At 36.5% G+C, this 23957-nt stretch overlaps 1 protein-coding gene across 2 annotated transcripts in view; it reads right to left on the minus strand.

The window, feature by feature from the left end:
- whrna (whirlin a) overlaps nt 1-23957 on the minus strand; it is an 85505-nt gene that overhangs the window by 2574 nt on the left and 58974 nt on the right. Inside the window, exons 5-13 of one of the 2 annotated variants that reach the window (XM_059526100.1) lie at nt 22461-22669; nt 19648-19684; nt 11669-11881; nt 10150-10362; nt 9578-9610; nt 6336-6407; nt 4047-4569; nt 2308-2471; nt 1577-1699 (exon numbers count right to left, since the gene is read on the minus strand). In XM_059526100.1, the coding sequence (XP_059382083.1) occupies nt 1577-1699; nt 2308-2471; nt 4047-4569; nt 6336-6407; nt 9578-9610; nt 10150-10362; nt 11669-11881; nt 19648-19684; nt 22461-22669 (1587 nt within the window). The remainder of the gene's footprint in view (nt 1-1576; nt 1700-2307; nt 2472-4046; nt 4570-6335; nt 6408-9577; nt 9611-10149; nt 10363-11668; nt 11882-19647; nt 19685-22460; nt 22670-23957) is intronic. The other variant, XM_059526101.1, reaches the window with a different exon arrangement.

A 23957-nucleotide genomic window follows, 5' to 3' on the forward strand; every position in this document is an offset into this window, starting at 1 on the left:
ACCAGCACCTCATCTTCTTTCATTCACCACCTAAAAATGATGGAAACAATAGAGCTCCACATTATCTAATCTACAGTCGCTTTTGTGGTTGGATTTTCATTATGACGCTGATGAACCGACTGCAGCCAGGGAATTAAAACCCACTCATGCCTGTCCATTTCTCTCCTCCCCAGACGCACTTTCTACGTCTTTCAATCGCTTTCATTTACTTCCTTTCTTCTAGCTTACTTTCACTGTCTCTTATATTCTTATTTTTGCTCTCCTGTTCTTCTGTTCCCGTCTCTCAATCTTTTATTAATAAGCTGCTGATTTGATGCTAAATCAGTGGTAATCAGCGGCACTGTAATTTCAGAGCCGAAGCCGTCCCCTTCTTAAAACGCACATTATTTCCCCTCCAGCACAGTCACACGTAAAAACATAGAAAGCCTTTCACATATAAACTCGCTCTACAAATTGCACACCGAGCCAGCAGCATTCCCACAAGCCTGTTCAACAGAGTGCTTGAGATTTTAAGTACTAGAAAAGACAGAACCAGGAATAATGCATTGCCACAATGTTGTCAAACATCAACACCTGCTTTCTGCGCTACAGCTGCCCACAACTCCTGCGCTCATTTAATTCAGCAAAGCTGTTGGTGCTCTTATAGACCTATATATATAAGGGAGCTTAGGATAGGGACTCATTCTGTGTCTGTCATTGTCTCAGGCTCCACATCTGCTTTAGACCTGACTGAGGGTTCAGTATTGCTAGATGAACTACAACAGGAGAAAATGTGTGGCGCTTGCCTTTACAATAATCAAGCCATGTTGGTCAATGTGCTGTTAAGTGTAATTTAAAAGTTGCTATGCGGATGCTAGGGCTTTCTAGGTGGTTGATTACTAAACCAAGTCAAAAGAGCCTGCTAAGAAGTCTCCATGACCTTCTGGCTCCTAGATATGACTACCATCTTCCTGGTGACAATCAACTAATAGAACAGTAATAGAACTCCTCTCCTCAAGCTGTCTACAGAACAAACAGTGTGTCAAACTGAATTAGTGTGAATTTAATTGTATAAATTCACTTAGGCCAATTGAAAATATGTTGATGTAACCAGCCAATAGAAATTTTTGAATTGGAGAGGTTTTATTTTTTACAGTGTGTATATATATATATAATATTACTGTTATTATATAATAAAAAATAGATATAAACAAAATAAATACAAATATATTTATTTGTTTATATTTTATAGAATAATACAAATATAAAATGCATATACCTGTACATATATTTGTATTGTATATTTGTATATGTGTATTTGTAAATATATTTTTTTATTAAATATTACTATAATTACTTATAATTATAAAAATAGAAATGTAACCAAATTTTTTTTTTTAAATCTATAAAAATATACATATTTATTATTATTAGATTTTTATAATTGTTTTTATTTTATGTAAAATAACCCTGTCAGAGGTGGAAAGTCCAGGTTAAGAAAAAAAAAAAAAACATATGGCAGGACTTTTACTTTCTGACCACTGGACTTTCCACCTCTGAACCCTGTATTTAACAGAACCCTGTATGGGCTACTTACCTGTATGGTAACAATGCGTGGGAGGGGCTGACGTGTGTTTGCCCCGCCTTCTATTGCGATGCCCAGAGTACTGGTGCTTTTTGCCACTCTCACTAGAGTGGACATGGGCTCCAACAGACCTGGCTGCAAGGTAGATTTACAGACAGATTAGAGACAGGATGGAAAAAGAAAGACAGGAGAGTAGCAAATCAAAGAGAGGGAGAGAGAATGAAAGGGAACAGAGATAGGAAGCAAAGACAAATTTGGCTTTGATGATGCAAACTGCTTTGAGTCTGACGGCCTAAAATTGGGCCACAGGAAGTGGCTTACGCCCAACCACAGTGTCCTCAGATAGCACTATTAGTTCACTCTGCGAGAACAACAACACAGCTCATGCGTATCAGAAAGCCAGGAAGCAAATAGCTAAAGGACGGCCAAAAGGAAGACAGACGTGTCTTGATTCAGCACACTGAGATTGGTTTTTCAGAGAGCTGTTGGATCAGTGATATGAGATGAGATGGATGAGTCAACAAAGAAAGAACAGAAAAACTTATGGAAATGTATGTACCAAAAGAAGAAAAGTGAAAATTAATTGTTAAAAGTCAAGCACGCTCAGTCCCAGGGAGGGGGAGGAAATTATGCAACTGCACTCTTCTGTAAAGACTCCTTAACTCTCATTTACACTTTTAACACCGACACTGTTATTAACACATCCCCCCCTCTCTCTCTCTCTCTCTCTCTCTCGGTCTCACCGGTTTGGCAGATGTTTCTTCTCCTCCGTGCCCATCCCGTGGGGCTCTGGTGCGGGCGGGACGTGGGCTGCTATCCTTACTGAGACGTCCAGATTCGGCAATGTCTACACCGCTGTCCTCACTAAGTGTCTGTCCACTGTCTGACAGCTGGGATAATGTCCCTCCTACAAGAAGACGGTGACAGTAAGTGCATTCAGATGCAATTAGAATCGAGTGTAGAGGGGTTTTGTTTAGTCAAGCTACATGTTTTCTAAGAATACTTGACAACACGTAATGAAATATTTAAAGGATTAAATACACATTGTGTGTCAGCTCTGTCTTTCAGAGCATGTGCACAGCGCCAAGGCCTGATTAACTTATACATGCTAGACAAAGCTGAGTCACGATTGCATTATTAAACAATGTTAGTCTTACTTAGCAAATACTAGACTTAATTCTGGAATACACCGCTTTTGCTCGATTTGTGCCCTATTTACTGTCTGGATGGTCAGCTCTAGTTACCAAAAGTCACTGCCAGTGAACAGTTTTTTGGTCAGGCTTAATTTATAATTGTATTTTCTCCAGGTAATCATTTCATCCCATCAGAGGATTTGAAACATGTTTACTATGTTGAGCTGATTTAAAAACACATATTCTTACCCAAATATGCCTCCTTTCCGGTATATCTGAATTTATAATGTTTCTAAAACAGTAGGCAAAAAGCATCCTGATGACCCACTACTTCTTGCTAAATTCTGAAGTGTGCATTTAATTTATCCCATCCACATTACAGCTCTGACGCAGTCACTTTAGTCAATGCTTGTGTCAATGCCATGCTGCTTCACTAAAGATACACGCCTAAATCTCCTTTGATTAAAAATAATGGCTATTGCGATATATGTAAACCTACTGACTTGTCGCGAGAGGAAAAAACATTATAACATTGGTTAATGGAAACGCCGTCATTTTGCAATAGTTTTTCATCGACATTTTTAAAATATCACAAAACTTTTGCGCAAATCAGTAATGGAAACGCAGCTAGTGGTAACAAGGCGGGTGCAGTATGTCCAAATTTCATTCATACAATTATTCATACTATAACAAGTTTCAAATAAAATGTACTACCTACTATACAGTATGCCTTTTTGTACACAGTGATAATATTTTTATTTGTCATGCGACTTATGCAACCATTAACCAGGTTTTAAAAGTTGTGTAGCACATTCCAGTATTTATATGATTTCAGTTGGATTAAAATGCTTTAAAAGACATTTCAAGAGTTCAAAGTAAATTTGAACAGTTATAATATTTCTATACACAGATAGACAAGTTAGGGTTAGACAGTTGAAATAATACATTTGCATAATCTGCAGATTAACAAATTTTAACAACCATAAAAATTCCTTGGTTTTTAAGAACCAAATGTTATAAACTTTTGAATGTGGTCATTTTGGTAAATTCAGGTATTATGCTATCTTGTGAATTATGTAAACATCTTTTATGTAAAATAGCTTATTCAGGCCAGCATTAAAATTAAGTATCTTATTATTATTTATTGTTTTTATTATCTATAGGGAGTAAAATTATCGAATTTTAATATCTGAACTAATTCTTTCAAAAGGAACATTTTTCCTTTTGAGGACTTAGGATAAATAATTTTTAGCCATTAAATAACCAGACTGGATAGAAATCGACAGCTGGTTAATGATACATGAAATATCTTCAGCTGCCCACAATGCATCAAATCTGGCCAGTCTCACCTCGCGCCTGTGGCAGCGGCCGCACCTCGTTCACATCAGGCTCAGCGTTGGGCCTGTGCACCTCCACCATGACAAAATGCTGATTGGATACTGGGGAAGAAGGGGTGGGCTTATCTGGGCATGGAGGCAGAGGAGGCGGCGGCGGCGGTGGCCCAGGTGGTGCAGGTACATTAGGGGCGGGAGGAGGAATCGGAGATGAGGATTGGACAGCAGGCTTTAACTTACTAGGGGACTGGACCCGGGGGAATGGTCCGATAGGAAGCTGACTCACTATTGAGAGCTGAGGTGCTGGGACGTCTATCTTGAAGGTATCAGGAGGAGATGTGTGAGGTTTGGGTGCTTTTGGGTGTTTTGGTTCTTTGGTCTGGGAACGAGAAGGGGCAGTGAAGTACAAGCCCGATTGGGAGGAGCTAGAAGAGGGACGTTTGCTAAGCGTGGCTTTTCGACTGGGCCGGCGCTGAAGCCCTGGGGGGGGAAGAGGTTTAAAGGAAGGAGGGGGATCTGAGGTGGAATGCACCTCATCCTAGGGTGAAAGAGGAGAGTGTTAGCCATACTTCAGGTTATATTTCAAAGGAGATCACAGTCTTCACAGCTTATAATGCACCATACACACCCATACATTAAAACATATGACAAGTACCCACAAATCACTGCTTTGAGGACAAGAACAATCGGTTAATTCAGACCAAATGAAAAAAAAAAAAAAAAACAAACAAAAAAAAAAACACGGAAATGAACAAACTTAGGCTGGGTGAGCAGAAGCCAGATGAATGAGGTGTCAGTGCCATCAGAAAGCAATCAAACCGAATTGCGAGTCATCTGCATGTGTTTTTTTTTTCATCTGGGTCTGGAAATTCCCTGGAAACTTTACTTTCACATGATCCAGACTTGCGCCTGTGGAAGCGCCTGATAGAGCTGTGCTGATGCTTGATGTGGTTTCATCAGATTACCAACAGAAAACTTTCTGAGAAAGACCCCAATCTTCCTTGGCCATTTTTCTCACAACGGGCAGCCGTCAGCGAAAGTGTCATCATCTTGTCTATTTCTCTCTTTCACTCTTTCCGTCAAACAACCATCAGCTGTCTGAGAAGCCGAGCCTTTACAACCGTTTGAGATAGAGCGGCATGACAGTATAAAATATGTCAACAGAAGAGATTTTGCTATACTGTTGTACTGTAGATATATTCTCACCAATGTGCAGGACTGCTCTGTGTACGTTATCTTCACATGACAGTGACAAGATACATGGAGTAAATAAAGATTAGGACTGAAGGAATAACAGTTTAGCAACATCAGCTTGCTGCATTAATACACAATGTGTGGTCAAAAGTGTGTATTGTTAGTTGTGTATGTTAGTAACATTAGTATTGTTAGTTTTGAAAGTCTTCTGTTTTGAAATCACATATTTGTTCATAATCATTATTGTACTGAGGCCAGATTTATCATTTGTCTATTATGAATCTTATCTTTTGGTTTTCATCAGTGTTATTATTAACTAAAACTACTAAAAACATTTTGGTCAATTGAAAAAAAAAGAAGTTGGAATAAATTAAATTAAATATTAGGTGAAAAACTAAATGAACTATCAAATATTAGAAATACGAGTAAGCTGTACTTTTACTAAAATTACAAACTAAAATAAAGCTTAAACCAAAAATAAACTAACACTAGAATTGATTGAGATATATAAATATATATATATATATATATATATATATATATATATATATATATATATATATATATATACTAAAGCTAAAAATACTAAAATATTAAACTGAAAATATAAAACTGAAAAAACAAAATGAAAATATAAGAATTAAAGCTAATTGAAAATATTCTACCCATATTTGAATAACATTAAAATCAGAATGGTTAGCATCCATCAAGTGGCAATTAAAACAACAGAATTATCTAATGAGCTCAAGTAATATTTAAACATTAAATTGATCTCATTAGATTATATCCTTTTATCATATACCATTTGCTAGATTCAAAATGAAAAATTACATATGAAATATATTGTTATTTTGATACAAAAATCACATTTCCTGTGACATAACACTTTGTCATACCGCCTACCCCTATGTTGAGAGTTTTAAATTTCGGGGTTCATTCAAAAGCCATCATCACACCGGTCATAATCTGCCCCTGGTACTTTTCAAGGTGTTCACTGCCAGTTCTCATAATGTGCTCTATTCCACACCTCAGCAGATTCCAGCACTCCCCTTTCTCTCTCTGTTCCCCCTCTTTTATCTTTCCTGTTCCTCCTCAAACTGAAGGGCTTACCAGAGAGATGTCTGGCAGGGCACTGCTATGCTCCAGAGACTGTTCCCCGTTGTTCTCTGCAACACCATCGTCCTGGGAGAGAGAAAAACAAAAGAGAAAACGAGAACAAGACACTGTGAAACAAATGAAAAACACAGCTGTGTGTTTATCCCCTAAACAAAAGTTCAATCCAAACGGCATTTTGTTGAGAGCCCATTTCACAGAGAGGCATCAAAACACAATTGCACTTACAGTCCTAAATTTCAATCTCGCATCCAGGCTCATTTTCTGTCCAACAGAGAGCAAGAGAAGCCCTGATTCGCGTGCTTGGGTGGAATAAGAGGGAGGTGATGTTGTGACGTTGACGGCTGATTGTATTCAGACCTGTGGTTCCCCTCATTAAAACTCCCCTCCACAAAACAAAAGCCTCATCAATTCACTTGATTTATGTTCTCACCACTTGTGGACTAAGTTTGTTTTATGTGTTTTGACTGTCGTTCCTGTTATAATTGTACTTTATTGCTGTATAATTGTACAATTTAGAATTCACATATGCCACATTTATATTTCATGATACACATTAAACTGAATTCATGAACAAATGAGTCTGAGGAGTTGGTTCCTTTAAAGTTACAAGTGATCTATGAGTTATTTTAATGAACAGCTTCATTTATCAGACTGAATCAGTTAATGAATCCTTAACTGAGCTTTTAACCCTTAACTTTTATGGAACTTTCTCAGTACAAATGTTTTTTAGTGATTTTTGTATCAAAATTATGCAAGTTTTGTAACAGTTTCATAACTGTACATCTAAGTATATACGCTAGCATTAAAAAAAAAGTAAGTTTGTAGGATTTTATATATATATATATATATATATATATATATATTGAAAGGAATCTCACACATTAAGGCTCACCAATGTATTTGATCAAACCTATAAAAACGGTAATATTGTGAAATTCATTCACGCAACAAAAATTCATTATTATTAATGTTTAAAAAAATTCTAACTCCAGTCTTTCAAATGCAAAAATTAGCCAATGACATTAATTATTTGGCTGGACACAATGTTCCGTTCCCTTCTTTCAAATTAAAACAGACAGAACAGCCGACTCAGAAAGACACTGCACTGTGTTGGCTCAGGTCCTCCACCTTCCCACAATCCCCTGCTGTGCTCCACTGGAGCATAAATCAGGACGCTCTCTGTGAGACAACTTTTTTTTGTCTGGGGGGGCTTATCTGTGGTGACAGCTCTGCATATGGCTGATGAGGTGCGGTACCAGGATGAGAGTCCCAGAGCGAGCGCTTCGTCTGTGGAGCTCCGCGGGGCTGCAGTGTAGGCCGCCGATGCTGCTTCTTGTAATTACCAGAGCCAGAGCTGGCAAGCTTACAACAACACCAATCCACAGAGGAGGGCCACGAACAAAGCTTGCATACAAATACGTTCGCTCATTTCCAAAGTGCACACACAAACACACACACACAAACACAGGTACATATATACAAACAAATTACTCACGGTGAAGGGACAGTGTCACAGGAGACACATTTTTGATTTGAGTCATGCATGCATGTACTTATGTCAGAGCACTGCAACCCACAGATACACAGACAGATATCAGACATGAGGGATCAACCCATGCAGAGAATGTAGACTGTGCTGTATTACTTACCTGTGTATGTGAGTGTGTGTTAAAAACAAACCCACATAGCAAGCTCATTTTAGTTTAACGTGTGTTGGCTAGAGAGACACACCCAAACCGAATTCCATAGTAACCACATTTACCACCAAAATATCACAGTTATAGTTACTGGTTATGGAAGCTAAAAAAAAAGATAATTGAGTTTTCATCTCACAATTCTGACTTTTTTCGAGTTATAAAGTCAGAATAGCAATATGTAAAGTCAAAATTGAGAGTTATAAACTTTCTTCCAAGTCTGATTTTATATTGCGAAATTCTTACTTTTCTTCCCCACATTGTGAGTTTTTATACCACAATTCTGACTTCTTTTCTCAGAATTGCAAAATATTAACTTGCGATTGACTTTGTTAACTTGTAATTGCGAGTTTATATCTGTATATATATTATCTGAATTATTCAAGGACTGAATTATACTGTAATTCAGACCTTGTAACTACCAATGGAAAATTATTAATTATTATTATTATTACGTGATATGATTTTTGTTGCTACGCAGTTGCTAAGGTCCTCTGCATGTATTTTTTGTGTTGCTATGCAGTTGCTAAGGTCTTATGATTGTATTTTTTTGTGTTGCTATGCAGTTGCTTAGGTGCTCTGGATTTGTTTGTGTTACTCTGCAGCTGCTAAGGTCTTCTGATTGTATTGTTATGTGTTGCTATTTATTTGCTAAGGTGTTTGCGTGGATTTGTTTTGTGTTTGCAGTTCTTAAGGCGCTCTAGATGTTTGTAGTGTTGTTATGCAGTTGCTAAGGTCTTCTGTTTGTATTTGTTTGTGTTACTTTGCAGTTGCTAAGGTCTTTTGATTGTATTGTTATGTGTTGCTATTTATTTGCTAAGGTGTTTGCGTGGATTTGTTTTGTGTTTGCAGTTCTTAAGGCGCTCTAGATGTTTGTAGTGTTGCTATGCAGTTGCTAAGGTGTTCTGAGTAGATTTGTTTGTATTGGTATGCAGTTGCTATGGCGTTCTGACAGGATTTATGTGTGTTGCTATGCAGTTGCTAATGTGTTTTGTGGATTTCTAGTGTTGCTCTGTAGCTGGGCTTTTCTGAGTGGATTTGTTCACATTGCTATGCAGTTTCCAGGGTGTTCTATGTGGGTCTTTAGTGTCACTATGCAGTTGCTAGGGTGTTTTGAGTGGATTTGCGTTGCTAGGGTGTTCAGAGTGGATTTGTGTTGCTATGCAGTAGCTCGTGTGTTCTGGGTGATTGGTTAGCGGCCGAAAAGTTCCCCATCATAAGTCTCTATGATATTCCAGTCCCTAGATATCGTTCAAGTACCTCCTTCAATGTTAATAAAAGTGATTTTTTTTTCAGCCATTTCGTCGCTCGCTGGGCAAAAATCATAAATCTAATCGCTCTGAAAAGTAATAGAACACCTCTCCTCAATAATCTGGATCATTTGATGTATCATTCATATCAGCAGTAGAAATGGTGCGGGACAAACTGCTCTGAACATTACTTCTGTACTTAAGGTCAGTAATGTATTTTATGGTAATATAGAGGGAACTATGGTTACTATGGTACATTTTGAAAAGGTAAGCGAGAGATTGTTTAACCTACCTCCATCAAATCTATCAGCCAGAGGAGTCTTTCCTGTTTTATTGAGAGGGATAGGGAATGCGGTGTTAAACTGTTCCTGCAATTTACACTGGGAGTCAGCAGGCTTAAAAATCTGTCAGCAAACTCTTCTCCATCTGTCACAGCAACATCACACCCCTGAGACGGCTACGAATCTAAACAGCTGTGCTTTCACAACGAGACCTGGATGAGCTGAGGTGAGACATGCCTGGACAGAGCGAGACAGGAGGACAGACAGGTTTCGAGTGATGGACGTAAAAGCCTTCAACAGAAAGGACAAAAGCTGTTTCCCACAGCCCTTCATCTTGTATCCTAGTAATCTGCACACGCCTTCTTTGTGCCCAAATTGCCCAGCAATTTTGTGAACGGCTTTTTATGTCACACACAATAACAATGCCATCCACCCATCCCACAGCAATACAGATGCACAGCCTTAAACACTTCCTGTCTAAAATTATAGATACAGACACAATTGGTCGGATTCAATAATAATTGCACACAAGAGTTCAATAGAGATTCATCAACGCATTCTGAATATGGATGTTCTTTCTTACCCGTGCGGAGCTGAGGGTGGTGTTGGTCATGAAGCTGGCTGAGGAGGAGGCCAGCGTATCAGGGTACGAGACCATGGAGGAGGAATCTTGAAACCCAGCTCCGCCACCTTGCCTCGCCTTCAGGGCCTCAATCTCTCGTCTCAAAACCAGGGCATCAAATCTCTCCACATCCTGAGGGGTCACGAGCCCCCTCACCTCTGACAGTAGAGAGAACTGCAAACACACACACATGTACAGAGCCGTGAATGTGACCGGGCTCACGTTAATTGTTTTAATCTCAGGGGCTTTAATATGTTTATAAATGGGAATGTATTTTGAGGTTATACTTGCTTTAAATCACCAGACAATGATGGCACAATATACTGAGGACACTTTTTGATAGTGCCAGTGTTATGTATATTATTACTAATAATTCATTCAGCCAGTAAAAGTCTTTTATTAAAAAAATATCAAAAGTTTGGAGATGATAAGGGTTTTTAATCTTAATCTTAATCTTTTATAAACTACAGTAAATTGTGAAATTATTGCAATTTAACAAATATTTTCTGTTTTTAATTTATTTAAAAGTGTAATTTATTCTTGTGATGGCAAAGATGAATTTTCAGCAGCCATTACTCCAGTCTTCAGTGTCACATGATCCTTCAGAAATAATTATAATATGCTCATTTAAATATTTGTTATTACTATTTTTATTTAATAATATATAATTTTTTTATAATTATTATTATTAAAACAGTTGTGCTGCTTAATATTATTGTGGAAACTGTGATATATATGAAGAATTCAGTGCCATTTGAAATTTTCTTCTAAAATTAGCATTTTTCTCATGCATAGGTTCAGTAATTTCACTTTAATAGCAATGAATAGGTTCTTTTCATTGCCATTAAGATGAAATAACTGAAAATAAACATAGGATCCTGAGAAAAATACTAATTTTAGAAGAAAATTTCAGATGGCAGTCATAAACTCTACACACACACACACACACACACACACACACACATATATATATATATATATATATATATACACACACAGACAGGGTTCTTATTCTGGTGAATAGAAAATTCAAAAGAACATCATATTTAAAATTGACATTTTTGTAACATTATAAAGTTTTTTCTTTCACTTTTTGATCAATTCAATGCATCCCTGATAAGTAAATGTAATAATTTGTGCAAAACAACAGTGTATCCTTAAAAAATGTACTGTCATATACCAGCATTATCGTCATAAGAAAATAAATAAAATGACAAAGATTCAAAAAACTTGCACAGTTTAAAAAAATACCATATTAAATCTTAAAATAAAAAGAAAATCTTTAAAAAAAAGTTTTTTTTACAATTACTATTACTATATTACTATTTTTACTCTTTTTTTAATTCTGTGTAACAATAAATATAAAAAGTATAAATACTAAAGAAATACACTAGTGAGCAAAAACGTTAGTGACAGATTTGTATTCTATAACATGCACATTTTCTGAAGAGATTTATAAAGAGTAATTTAATTCCTCCACCTTGGCATGTGTATTGAACAGCTCAAAGAGGGCCATGACCAGCTGCTCAACACCGATGTGACCATCGCGGTACTCCTGGATGTAGTAGCCCATGGTCTGCCTCTCTGGTTCGGTCAGCAGATGTCTGGCCTGTTCCTCCAGCATGGCCCTGCTCTGATTCACCAAACTGGACAGAGTCACCTGAGATCCCGCTACACCTTTATAAAAGCCACCCTGAGGAGAATAGTGAAAAGAAGAAACGCAAATATTTTGAGAGAAGAAATGCTATATTAATACCGATATTCAAACACCTGTGGCTCACTGAGCCTCAAAGCACACATTTGAAATCTTTCAACATCACTGGATAAGTCTCTGGTTCATTACCGATATTCTAACTCTCATCTCCATGGTGTTTCTTACCCTCCTCCCTATTTGCTCTCTATCATGTTTCAGCCTCTCGCCTTGAGAGCAGCTTTTCCTTTAATTAGTCTCCTAACCAAAAAGCACTGCTCCAGAATCAACATGATCATTGATCAGCGTTATGCTCACCCTAGAAATGCCATGCTCTCCAAGCAAAGGATGATACCAAAACACTCCATCAAACCAATATGGAAAACTAGCTTGATAACTAACTTGCTACACACCAACCTATGAGATGGGCTTGATGTACACTTTAGATCGATCAGTGGTGTATCGCATGCCTTAAATTCATTTCATCTACTTATGTCTGCTTGAACAGCCTATTGAATGTCGTTGGGTGGAGATGAATGTTTGTCAGCAGTCTGGTTTGCAGGTGCAGTCGAGCAGCACTAGTGTCTGTTATCAAACCGTCAAAAGACACGAGGCTTTGAACTGAGCTCGATCAATGCCAGACAGAGACAGTGGTTGAGGTGAGTGAATGCTGATCGTGTCTGAACTATTCTTGCCCTTATTCTTTTCTTTCTCTTTAGAACAATGTGTGTTTTGTGTTTAAACGCTGCAAGTTAGATAAGCTCTATCATACAGCACTCCCACAGGAACTAATGCATTTCCGTTGCATCAAATGACAGACCATTTATTTTCACAGTATTTCGAAGGAAAATTCCCTGACCGGTTTGACCCATGAGGCTAATGTCCTTTCCTGGACATTGAAGAATAACTAGTCGAGAAAGTTGCTGTTCTTGCAAACCCAAGCTAGAGACTAAAAGAACACAATTAAGAACAAAACTGGCACAGTGAACAAATACCTGGGAAATTATTGAATGTAATACAATTTGTGTAAGTTCAGAAAAAAACAAAAAATAAATGCCTAATACATTAATCTCACCAGGGCCAGAGTCCATAGACTATAATTTATGTCATCCATTTACTTTATTTCCCCTTTATCTTCTGAAAACCCAGTGATTTCACATAAATTCCCTTAGTTAGAAACTCATGAAGTAGCTGTGCTGTTGAACTGAAATTCATCCTCACCCAGAGAACGAACCGTTTCTGAAACATTGCTGAGGCCAACCACTGTAGCTGAGATTCATTATACATATATTAATATGATGTATATATAGTCACACACACATACACATATATATATATATATATATATATATATATATATATATATATATATATATATATATATATATATATATCTATATATATATATCTATAAATATATATATATATATATATATACACACACATACACATACATATATATACACACACACACATATATATATATTAATATATATACACACACACACACACACACACACACACACACACACACACATACATATATATATACACACACAAATACAAATATATATACATATATATATATATATATACATATATATATATATATATATATATATATATATATATATACTCACATACACACACACACACACAGATATATAAAGTTTGGGTCAGAAAAGACTTTTTTAATAAATTTACACTATTTAGAAATGGTAGGATTTCTATATGTTTTTAAAAGAATGCTTATCAAGGCCACATTTATTTAATCAAAAAGTAATATTGTGAAATATTATTACAATTTAAAAGAACTGTTTTCTGTTTGAGACTATATAATTTATATCTGAATTTTTAGCAGCCATTACTCCAGTGCTTCAATGCTGAAAACTTCTTCATAATTTTGTGGAAACTTATTACATTTTTGCTGAATTCCTTGATAAATAGAAAGTTCAAAAGAACAGTTTATTTGAAATAAACGTGTGGTAACAGTGTAAATTCTTACAGTCACTTTTGATAAACCTAATGCATCCTTGCTACATAAAAGTATTTCTTCTTACTGACCTCCAAACCTTTGAACTGTACTATATATATAGTAGCTATAAGACTTCTTCAGATGAGAACACAAGTGTCTCTGTCTAGTTTGATGTTGAGAGGTTCAAAAGCCCTGCCCTTCACAGCACTCTGGGATATCAGCTCCACTGCTCTATTACAAAAAGCAAAGCTCGAGCAGAATCTCTCCAACAAAAGATGATCAATAAACTAGCAAGAAAAATGTGAGGTTATATAATTCCTTTAGAATGATAGCGGCCAAGATGGGATCGATCATGCGCCATCTGTAGCGTTACAACCTTTATGGTTACCCATTATGACATCACTCGACTGGCAGCCTCTTTTAATCACAGGAACACATAATTGCTGATCAATATCATAACTTTAGGACAGCACAATCAGAACAAAAAAAAGTGTTTTGTCCGCCCGAACCACGTTGTGAGACTCCAGCCGTGTTCCCACACATCACACCCCAGTGAATTTGAATAGGGCTTGAATGAGACAATTTATCCCTAGATTGAGCTTTATCTAAAAGAAACTTGAGATAACTCACGTCTAAAAAGAGTGGAAAGGAATTTTCTCTCAAATAAAATAGAATGCAAATGTAAAAATAATGAAATAAGATGCCCTATAGGGGATATGCTTCTGGACTGAAAGAAGGCTTGTCCTTGGAAGACGTTCAGCAAAGTGAAGGTCAGGAAAGCACAGAGTAGTTCATCCTGAAGTGGGACTGAATATTATAAAAAATAATATAATAATATAAATTAATCAACACAACCAAAAAACAATCTGAGATGGATGGATGAATAAACTGATATAACAATAGATAGATAGATAGATAGATAGATAGATAGATAGATAGATAGATAGATAGATAGATGAAAACATGACTTTTGAAGTCATTCTGTTCCATCAAAATGATGTGAAAACAAATTAATCTCACTCCTGCTGTCACATTAGCTCTAACTGCTAAAACATAAGGCCACTCAGCAAAAACGTCTCTCCCAAAGAGATGATAGATTTTTACACCTCTCTTTAGAACTGTGGCAGAGCCGAGCAGTCAATAGATGTCCTAAAGGCACACTGGAGATACGCTCTCACAGATAAGCAAGCTTTCTTGTATACAGACCAAACCAAACATTAAAAAAACAGCTTGTCAAACCATGTGTCAGCAGAAGTTCAAAAAAGAAAACTAACAAAAAACAGTAGTGTATAAATTATATGTCGCCTTTCACCTTTAAGTGTATTAGGGTTTGTCAGGGGAACCTCCAGTCACATTTTCAGAAATGTTCAATATTTTTATGTTTTATTGTGCTTTGTTTACTGTGCTAATGCCATTGTGCTAGACCCCTGAGGGCCACCGTAGTTCTGGTCTTAAAAGGGCAATGTCAATTGGGAGAATTCGCTTAGCTTCAAATGAGGGCAGCTGAAATGGGTTTAAGCTGCAATGAGTTGGCACAGAGGGGGTTGGTGTCATACAACGCGAGCCTCGCTTAGGATCTAGGCAGTGGAAAAAAGTGCCTTACTCAGCGAAGACTCGACAAGGTCACACAGCGAGGAATTCTGGCCTGCAAATAAGCAAAAACCTTCCCACAACTACAGGAAACTTCTGAGGCAGAGTAATTGTAATATTGCAGAAGTTCTCTTATGTGACTGGGACAGATCCCAGTTGTGACCCTACATTATGTAACTCTGTTTTCGTATTTTGTGAGCACTGCGAGTGTTAAACTAGGCAGAAAGCGTAAAATACAACCAGACGTGAACCCACTCTCAAATATCTGAATCAGAAATGAGTTTCAGCTGCAGTAAATGCTACAGATGTAAACTGGTTTCTGTCTGTTGAATGTGTGATACAGTTTAGAATGTTTCTGAAAAGTAATAACAAACCAAAACATCATCATTTTCAAGTTTAACTTGCTCCTACCTGACCTACAATTAATCAAAGCACCGCTCACTGAGCATCGCACAATTACTTTTCCAATTATTAATTGTCTGCGGGCAGCTTCAAATGTATACTGATGAAAACATAATGAAGCATTTATGTGATTATCAATTTATACGCCTGGATCGTTCTGCAGGCAAACGCTGGAAAATCTTGTAAGGGAACTGAAAGACTAAAAGTATTTGTATTATACATTTGTAATATGTTATATAAAAGTATTGCTTCTGTTAAGCAATGCATGTTTGTTTGCGACATGAATTTTTACTGCAGCTACTGTGATGATTAAAATATGAACTGTTATTTCATAGGAATTGCATAACGTAAATACAATTACACACTTATGTCTACATATCAGGAGTGATTTATGACTGACTGTGCCTCTCTCACACAAACTGATGTATGTAACTTATCAATGTCCTCTGAAGCATCGTAGAGCTGCGAGTCTTTGGAATACAAAGTGAGTACTGCAAAAGCTCATAGCCCACAGACATGAGCCCAGACACTTCATCTAACCGTGTCCTTTAGCCTGTCATTCCCACTGTATGCAATAATCAGCCCCGTCGTAATATGTTAGAGCTCATGCACTGCCCAGGCTTTATTGGAATCCATTGTTTTGTGCATAAACCTCGGCTTAGAGAGGAGGACCTTGTAAAACCCTGATCATCGGGTGGGTCACCTTGCTGTTTTTATTCCTCTTCACAATCTCACCGCCTCGGTCTTATCCCATCCTGTCTTTTTATGTCTTCTATTCTTGTACTCTCTTCTATCCACATTTTTTCATGTTTAACAAGAGTTATTCCTGTTATGAAGGCAATTTTCGTGTCTCTAACATATTTCTATAACATATAACATAATATATAACATCTCGAAGGGATAGTTCACGCAGAAATGCAAGTTGTGTCTTCATTTCTCGTTTTGGTTGCTATTATTTCAAATACCAAAATTTTAAAACATTTCTCAAATCTCACCTTTTATTTTCCATAGAACAAATAAAATCATATAGGTTTTGGAATGCCCTGAGGTTGAGTTATTGATGATAATTCTTATTTTATAAAAATTAAATCTCAATTTTTTGGTATGTATTGATTGATGTATTTGTATGTGTGTGTGTGTGTGTGTGTGTGCGCATATGTATATTTTATTATTATTTGGTGTCGTATTATTGAATATGTTTTGAATATTTTATCTTACAATGTACTTTCTGCATTAATTCAATATTAGTATTGTTAAGCAGAAAAGTCAGTAAGCTTCAACTCAGCTTAGCTCTTTTGGGTCAGCTATTCTTTAAATATATTTCATAAACATTACACTCCCAATTTTTGTGAATGAAAATTCTATTAGTTTGTTTCCACTTATCAAAAAGTGATAATTGTAAATAAATTCACTAATATTTTTTGCTGTGCCGCCAGATGCTGCTCTAATTAAACAGGAAATTTACTAAAATCTATTCCAGGTGTTCCTTAATTTTTTCCTTTCCCCAGGAGAAGGTTTTAAACAAAACAGGTTTTATTAAGAATATTGTTTTAATTGATAAACAATTTATGTGTCCCCAATTTACTTCTTTTTAGAAATCCTTTTTTTTAGCCCTTTACTAACAAAAACAGTTCACTATTGACTTTGTGCCCCTGAAAGTAATATCATTTCTGATTTAAAAGCAACAGAAAAAAAACAAATCTAGAAATCAGTATAATATAATTTTAAAAAGATGGTTAAATGTCAAAGTACTGTAACATTCTCAATCTGTAATTGCCAATGACTAACATTAATCAAGTTAATAATAAGTTTAAGTACCCGATCTTGATCAAAACATGTCTGAAAGTGTGGTATATGCTATTATAGAAATACATTTTTATATTGCATAAGCATATTCATTTTCTAAAAGTCGCAGTTCAAAAGGTACAGCATTAGCGATCGACCCTTCTATTACTTCCTGTTCTCTCATATATTACAATATGGCTTTACACCAGAACACACACACACACACACAGACAGTGATGGTAAGAATGTTAAGTGCATGTTTCTTTTGCGGAAACCAGTCTGAATACAGATCACCTTGGATACCATATGCCCAGGGGATCAAAGCCTCTTGGCAGCATCTACCTGACACTCTCTTTACCCAGACCAAGACGATAATTTACAGCGATACCACCTTCCTCTTTCATCCCATTCTCTTCCATCTCTTGTCCTTCCTACGTCTTTCTGTTCTACTCATTATGTCCACAAACGTCCTCTTTTTTTCTAGCCACAGTACAGGAACAGGTGTGTGATTGCCTGCCCAGAGTCAGAGCCACAATCGCCCTGTTCCCATATCAACCAATAATGATATGTGACCAAATATGAAATGACCTGTGATTCTGACTCCTTTTCTCTTGCGATTACTCTGGCTAAGGTAAGTTCTTTAGTTCATGTTCTTTAGGTTATCAAAGCAATGCAAATACATGAGTCTGATCTATTATGCAGCTTAATCACTCACTATGGCTCATTTGCATAACAACAAAATATCCTCACTATGAAGGACTAAAGAGAGGCTCTTTGAACATAAATAGACCTGCAAAAAAGATCCTGGAGGCATTTGATTAGGCTGCATTCCTTATATTCTGTAGCTTTTGAACTCTTAAAAAAAAGAATATATCTTTGTAAAGAAGTGTTCAAGAAGTATACAATACTTTCAGAAGTATGTTCCAGTCAAGCTCTGGCACTTACAAAGAGATTTGGGATGAGTGAACAAAAAGACACTTTTTGTAATGTCTATAGTTAATGTATGTACTGTAACTAATTATCTTCATTTAGAGGTTCAGCAAATGAGTTTAAGTCATTTAAATACACTTCAATTGAGTATTTTATTATTAAAATGTTTAATTATTAATATAATGCATTAACATTGCTCTGTCCAGGCTGGGCTATTGCAATGCTCTCATTGCAGATCTTCCAGCCAGTTCTATCAAACCTTTACAATTAAATCAAGAACGTGCAGCAATATGCACTGAATAGCTGCTCGTATAAAATTCAAGATATTAAAGTTTGCCTACAAAACCACCACTGGCAAAGCACCCCTTTACATAAATTAATTACTTCAGACTTATGTGCCCTCTAGAAGCTTGCATTCTGCAAGTGAACGTCGCTTGATTGTGCCATCCCAAAGAGTCACAAAATCATTTTCACAGACTTTTACATTAAATGTTCCCTCCTGGTGGAATGACCTCCCCAACTTAGTCCTTGGCCATCAAGAATCAGCTAAAAACACATATCTTCCATCTTTATTTGTCCCTCTAACCTAGATTGCGCCATTCTTTTTCTATATAATCTCTATTTCTATATTTTCCTTATATAATAAAAAAACAACAACCTTGCTACATGTACTGTACTGCATTTAGCTAACTGAGACTTGTTATAGCACTTGCACATAATTTGCTCTTTTGTTGATTTTTATTGCTTCTGTTGTCCTCATTTGTAAGTCGCTTTGGATAAAAGCATCTGCTAAATGACTAAATGTAAATGTAACATGAATTTGTTTACATTTAAATTTAATTTGGAATCATCTGACAGCTCTAATTAAGATAAATGTACCGCATAGTGCAAAACACCATTATAAGTTCTTGTTAGCACCTCTATAATGACAATAAATAGGGTACAACTATCCTAAATGGTCTAGAGCTCACCAGCATTTGCAGAGCGCTCTTCAAAGATCACCTTAACTATCTTACTCACTCTTTTAACGCTGCTGAAACCAAACTGTGAAGAACATTTTGCTCAAATATAGAAACATGGTACTCACCTTTGTTGATGCTGATGCTCCCTGGTCCAGAGAGAGACTATGAGAGAGAGGTAAACATGGAGAAATCAATACCATATACATGCTCTACAATCTCCTCAAACATCCACAAATAGACACAGAATCATACAGAGACACTGACACACTGCCATGTATGAAAGTGATCTAGTTTTTGGTTCTAGATATAGGCATTTGATCAGGTCTAGCTGCTTTCCTTAGGTCTAAGGGGAAATTATGATCTATCGCTTTGGACTGCCAATGTTTTGATAAAATACAATCCCATTTAATATTTTTACACATTTAAGAAAAAAATATTTTTTAGAAGTAAATAAATAAATGATATTCAAGAAGAAGCATTACAGGCATTTTAATAATTAAAAACAGTACATTGGCAATAAAACGTTTAAACATTTCTATTTGCTGTTCTATAATGCTGTTCTTTTGAATGTTCTATTAAATCACAGAAATGTATGACAGTTTCCACAAAAATATTAAGCAGCACATCTATTTTAAACATTGACAATAATTTAAAAAAAAGTTTCTTGAGCACCAAATAAGCATATTAGAATGATTTCTGTAAGATTTAGTGACTCTAAAGACTGGAGTAATGGCTGCTGAATAAATTGCATGTTTGCAAGAGTCATTTAAATTTGTTTTTACTGTACATTTTCAAATAAATGCAGCCTCGGTGAGTACAGGTACAGTGTGTACAGTACTTTAGCAATGAACTTTTGTGGCTTACTCTCCTTGTGGAGGGTGTCAATTAGGGTCTTCTGGACATCTGTCAGATCAGCAGTCTTCCCCATGATTGTGTAGCCTAGTGACCCAGACTGAGAGACCATTTAAAGGCTCAGGAAACCTTTGCAGGTGTTTTGAGTTAATTAGCTGATTACGGTGTGACACCATGACTTTTGAAAGGTGGAGTTTAATTCTCATATATTCCTATATATTACATCAGATTACATTATCACAGCTGATTGGCCAATCGCTGCATTCTCTGGTCAAAACCATTTGTATAATGATCACTAAACTGTATAACTGAAGATTGTGACAATAGTTTTCCAACATAGCTGTGCTTCACGTCTCTTGTATTACTCCGCAACGGTTTTGCAGTCATATCAAGAACAGCTATTTATCAAATTGTCAAACTGGTCAGTATTAATGATAGGTACAAACACTTCCCTCTACCAGTTCTGTCCTTGGCTTTGACTTGAGCTTGATCTTGATAATCAGCTTTTCTTTTTTTTTTTATAAAATGCCACCTTGCATTTTCCCCCTGGCATGACAGCAGAGCCCCTGGCTCACCTCATCAGCTAACCTCCATTAAAGACAAGGTCCAGAGAACTGCCACAAGACACACCTGAGCTGCTTTATGATTCGTTAGTGTGCTCACAGGTTCATATTGCACACACTCACAGGTTTATATTGCACACACTCACAGATTCATAGTGCACACACTCACAGGTTCATATTCTCCAAAGACCAGCAGTGTCTGGAATAATCCCATGAACATGACTCCTTAATTTACAGTCCTCCAAGTGCGAGCGGCCCAGGGGTTTGGAAAGAATCTGATATTCAGAATTAAATAATTAAAACGCAGCTATTATATAATCTGCTCTTATAACAGTAAATTAAACTAAGCCTGGAAGCTTCACCTCAGTCCTAATTAAATTACTGCGTCTGAACTGTACAGAACATTTTGATTTTATTAAACAAGAACCTTAAGTCGCAGCACCAAGGCATGACTTGGGCTGTATTTAAGAACAAATTAACAAATCAGCAAACTATTTATTTTAGGTGAAACATTAATATTGCTTATATGTGCTTATATGTGCAATAGAAGGTGCTAGAATTTTAGAAATGTATAATAGGCAAATGTTTACTAAAAACATGTACGGTACTGATGGTTTCATTACTTCATTCCTGCTAGATTTGGGCACCAACAAAACTCAGTAAATGACATTGGCAAGATCTGGTTAATCTAGTTGGTGACCTTGGATATACAATTTTTTTTTTTTTTTTGTACTGCACCAGTTCACTCAAAAATGAAAATTTGTTGAAAATATATTCATATGTAGGTCATCCAAGAAGTAGAGTAGTTTGTTTCTTCATCTGAAAAAGTTTGAAAAAATGTAGCATTACACTGTTTGCTCACTAAAGAATCCTCTGCAGTGAATGGGTGCCGTTAGAATGAGAGACCAAAAAGGTGATAAAACCATCACATTAATCCACAAGTAAACCTGTCCAGCAATTAACATCTTGTGAAGTGAAAAGCTGCATGTTTGTAATAAACATATCCATCATAAAGGCATTTCTAACTCCAAACCGTTACTTCTGGCAAAAAAAAAAAAAAAATCCAAAATATTCATCTCATCTGAATCAGGAGAGAAACACTTTCTACAAGCAAAACCAGTTGTTAATAAATATGTTGGTGGATTTTGATGTGGGAGACCAACAAATATTGACTTTTTCACTGGAAAAAGCATTATTACGGATTATGGACTATTTTGGCCAGAAGTTTAGTTTAAAGATAAAACGCCAAAGTGGTGCAAAGTACACTAGATGTTAATTGATGGACTGGAGAGGTGTGGATTAATAGTGTAGTTTTTTAATCAGTTGTTTTGCTAATCGATTGCAACATTTTTCAGCCTCTTGGCTGATTATATATATATATATATATATATATATATATATATTCAGAAACACTGATTCATACAGGAAGGAAACCAGTTACTAGCTTTCCCATCTATGGACATGACTCCTTTATCTCTCTAACTTTCCTTGTTTCCTCACATTCCCATCACCGCATCACTCACCCCGTGTCACTGCTGCTGGCCGAGCTGTCTGTAATCTGTGAGCTTGTGATCCACTTTGTCTCGCCCACTACAGTGCGGGCATGCGGCAGTCGCCCGACGTCCTTCACCGTCATCATCAGGTGGTGTGAAGACTTCAGCACTCGTACGGCCTCATCGTGTGGGATGCTGAGGAAACTCCGGCCATTAACCTCCAGGATCTGATCGCCGACCTGTGGAGATGATGGAGCAGAGAGAGGAGAAGGTGGGTGGGCTGGCGGTGGCAGAGCAGGGCAGGAGGTAAAGGGGGGTTGTGATGAGGCCGGAGATGGGGCAGTCTGGACATCCAGAAGTCGACCATGGTAGAGTGTTGTGGTCAGGTTAAATTTGTGGAACAGCAGAAAAAAAAGTCAAAATTATGATGACTTACTGAAAGGAACGCACCCATAGACAAACACATTTTAAATATTCATGCCCACTTTATAAATAGAATTTAAAAAGAGCACAAGTAAAATACACTATGCTATGTACTTGCACAAAATATGCCTCCTCCAAAATAATAGCTGATTCTGAATGTCACATATAGCCTAAATTTTCTAATGTTTTTCCAAATTCCATTTTTTTTTGTTCTTGTTATTTAAAACTATTATAAAAATGTATTTTCATTGACTGAAATAAAGCTAAAATATTATTTGATAGAATATTATTTTGCAAATATGGTTTATTCCGAAAGCGATATTCTCATAAGTTTTCTATCAGCTGTGACATAAATCTGCATGTTTTTTATATTTTATCAAAGGGAAGTTTTTTCTTTTTTTTTTTTTTTTTTTTTTTTTTTTTACATATAGAGGGCATTTTCCCACTAATCTCATTAATACTTACATTTCAGTTATAATAATGTGATAATGATACATGAAAACCCCAGTAGGTTCATAATGGCACATATAGCCTAAATTTTCAAATGTTTTTCCAGACTGAGACGACCAGCGCATCGGGGACATCATGCAAGTTCAGTTGCTACGTAGACAGTATTGTAACCTTATCAAAGAGCCTATTAAAATATAAACATATATTCCAAATATTTATATAGGCTATAGGGAATTGCACGCAACATACATGAATTTTTTTTTTTGTTAATGACCCGCTCTGCCAATAAAGTGGCAATTTCTTTACCCACCCCAACCCGACCCGCGGGTTATGAGATGACATCACTAGCCCTGGATACCCCCCCCCCCCCAAGGACCCCAAACATCATGGTCTTTGCAAAGGCCCCTTCCTAAAATACAGAGTAGCCAAATATTTTCATGTCAAATAAACAAACAAACACATTAATTACTTTTTTTCCCTCTCAAATTACATTAAATTTAAATACATCTACTGCATGGTTTTCCTTGCCTTTAACCTGCAACCTCTATAATAACGCTGGATGACAAAAAAAAAAAAAAAAGAAAGAACATTTTGCCTTATTTCAGTCCACCACATGCTACTTAAAAAATCCAGATTAAATGGCAAAGCATGTAG

Source organism: Carassius carassius, chromosome 36, assembly GCF_963082965.1.
Source record: "Carassius carassius chromosome 36, fCarCar2.1, whole genome shotgun sequence".
Taxonomy (NCBI): domain Eukaryota; kingdom Metazoa; phylum Chordata; class Actinopteri; order Cypriniformes; family Cyprinidae; genus Carassius; species Carassius carassius.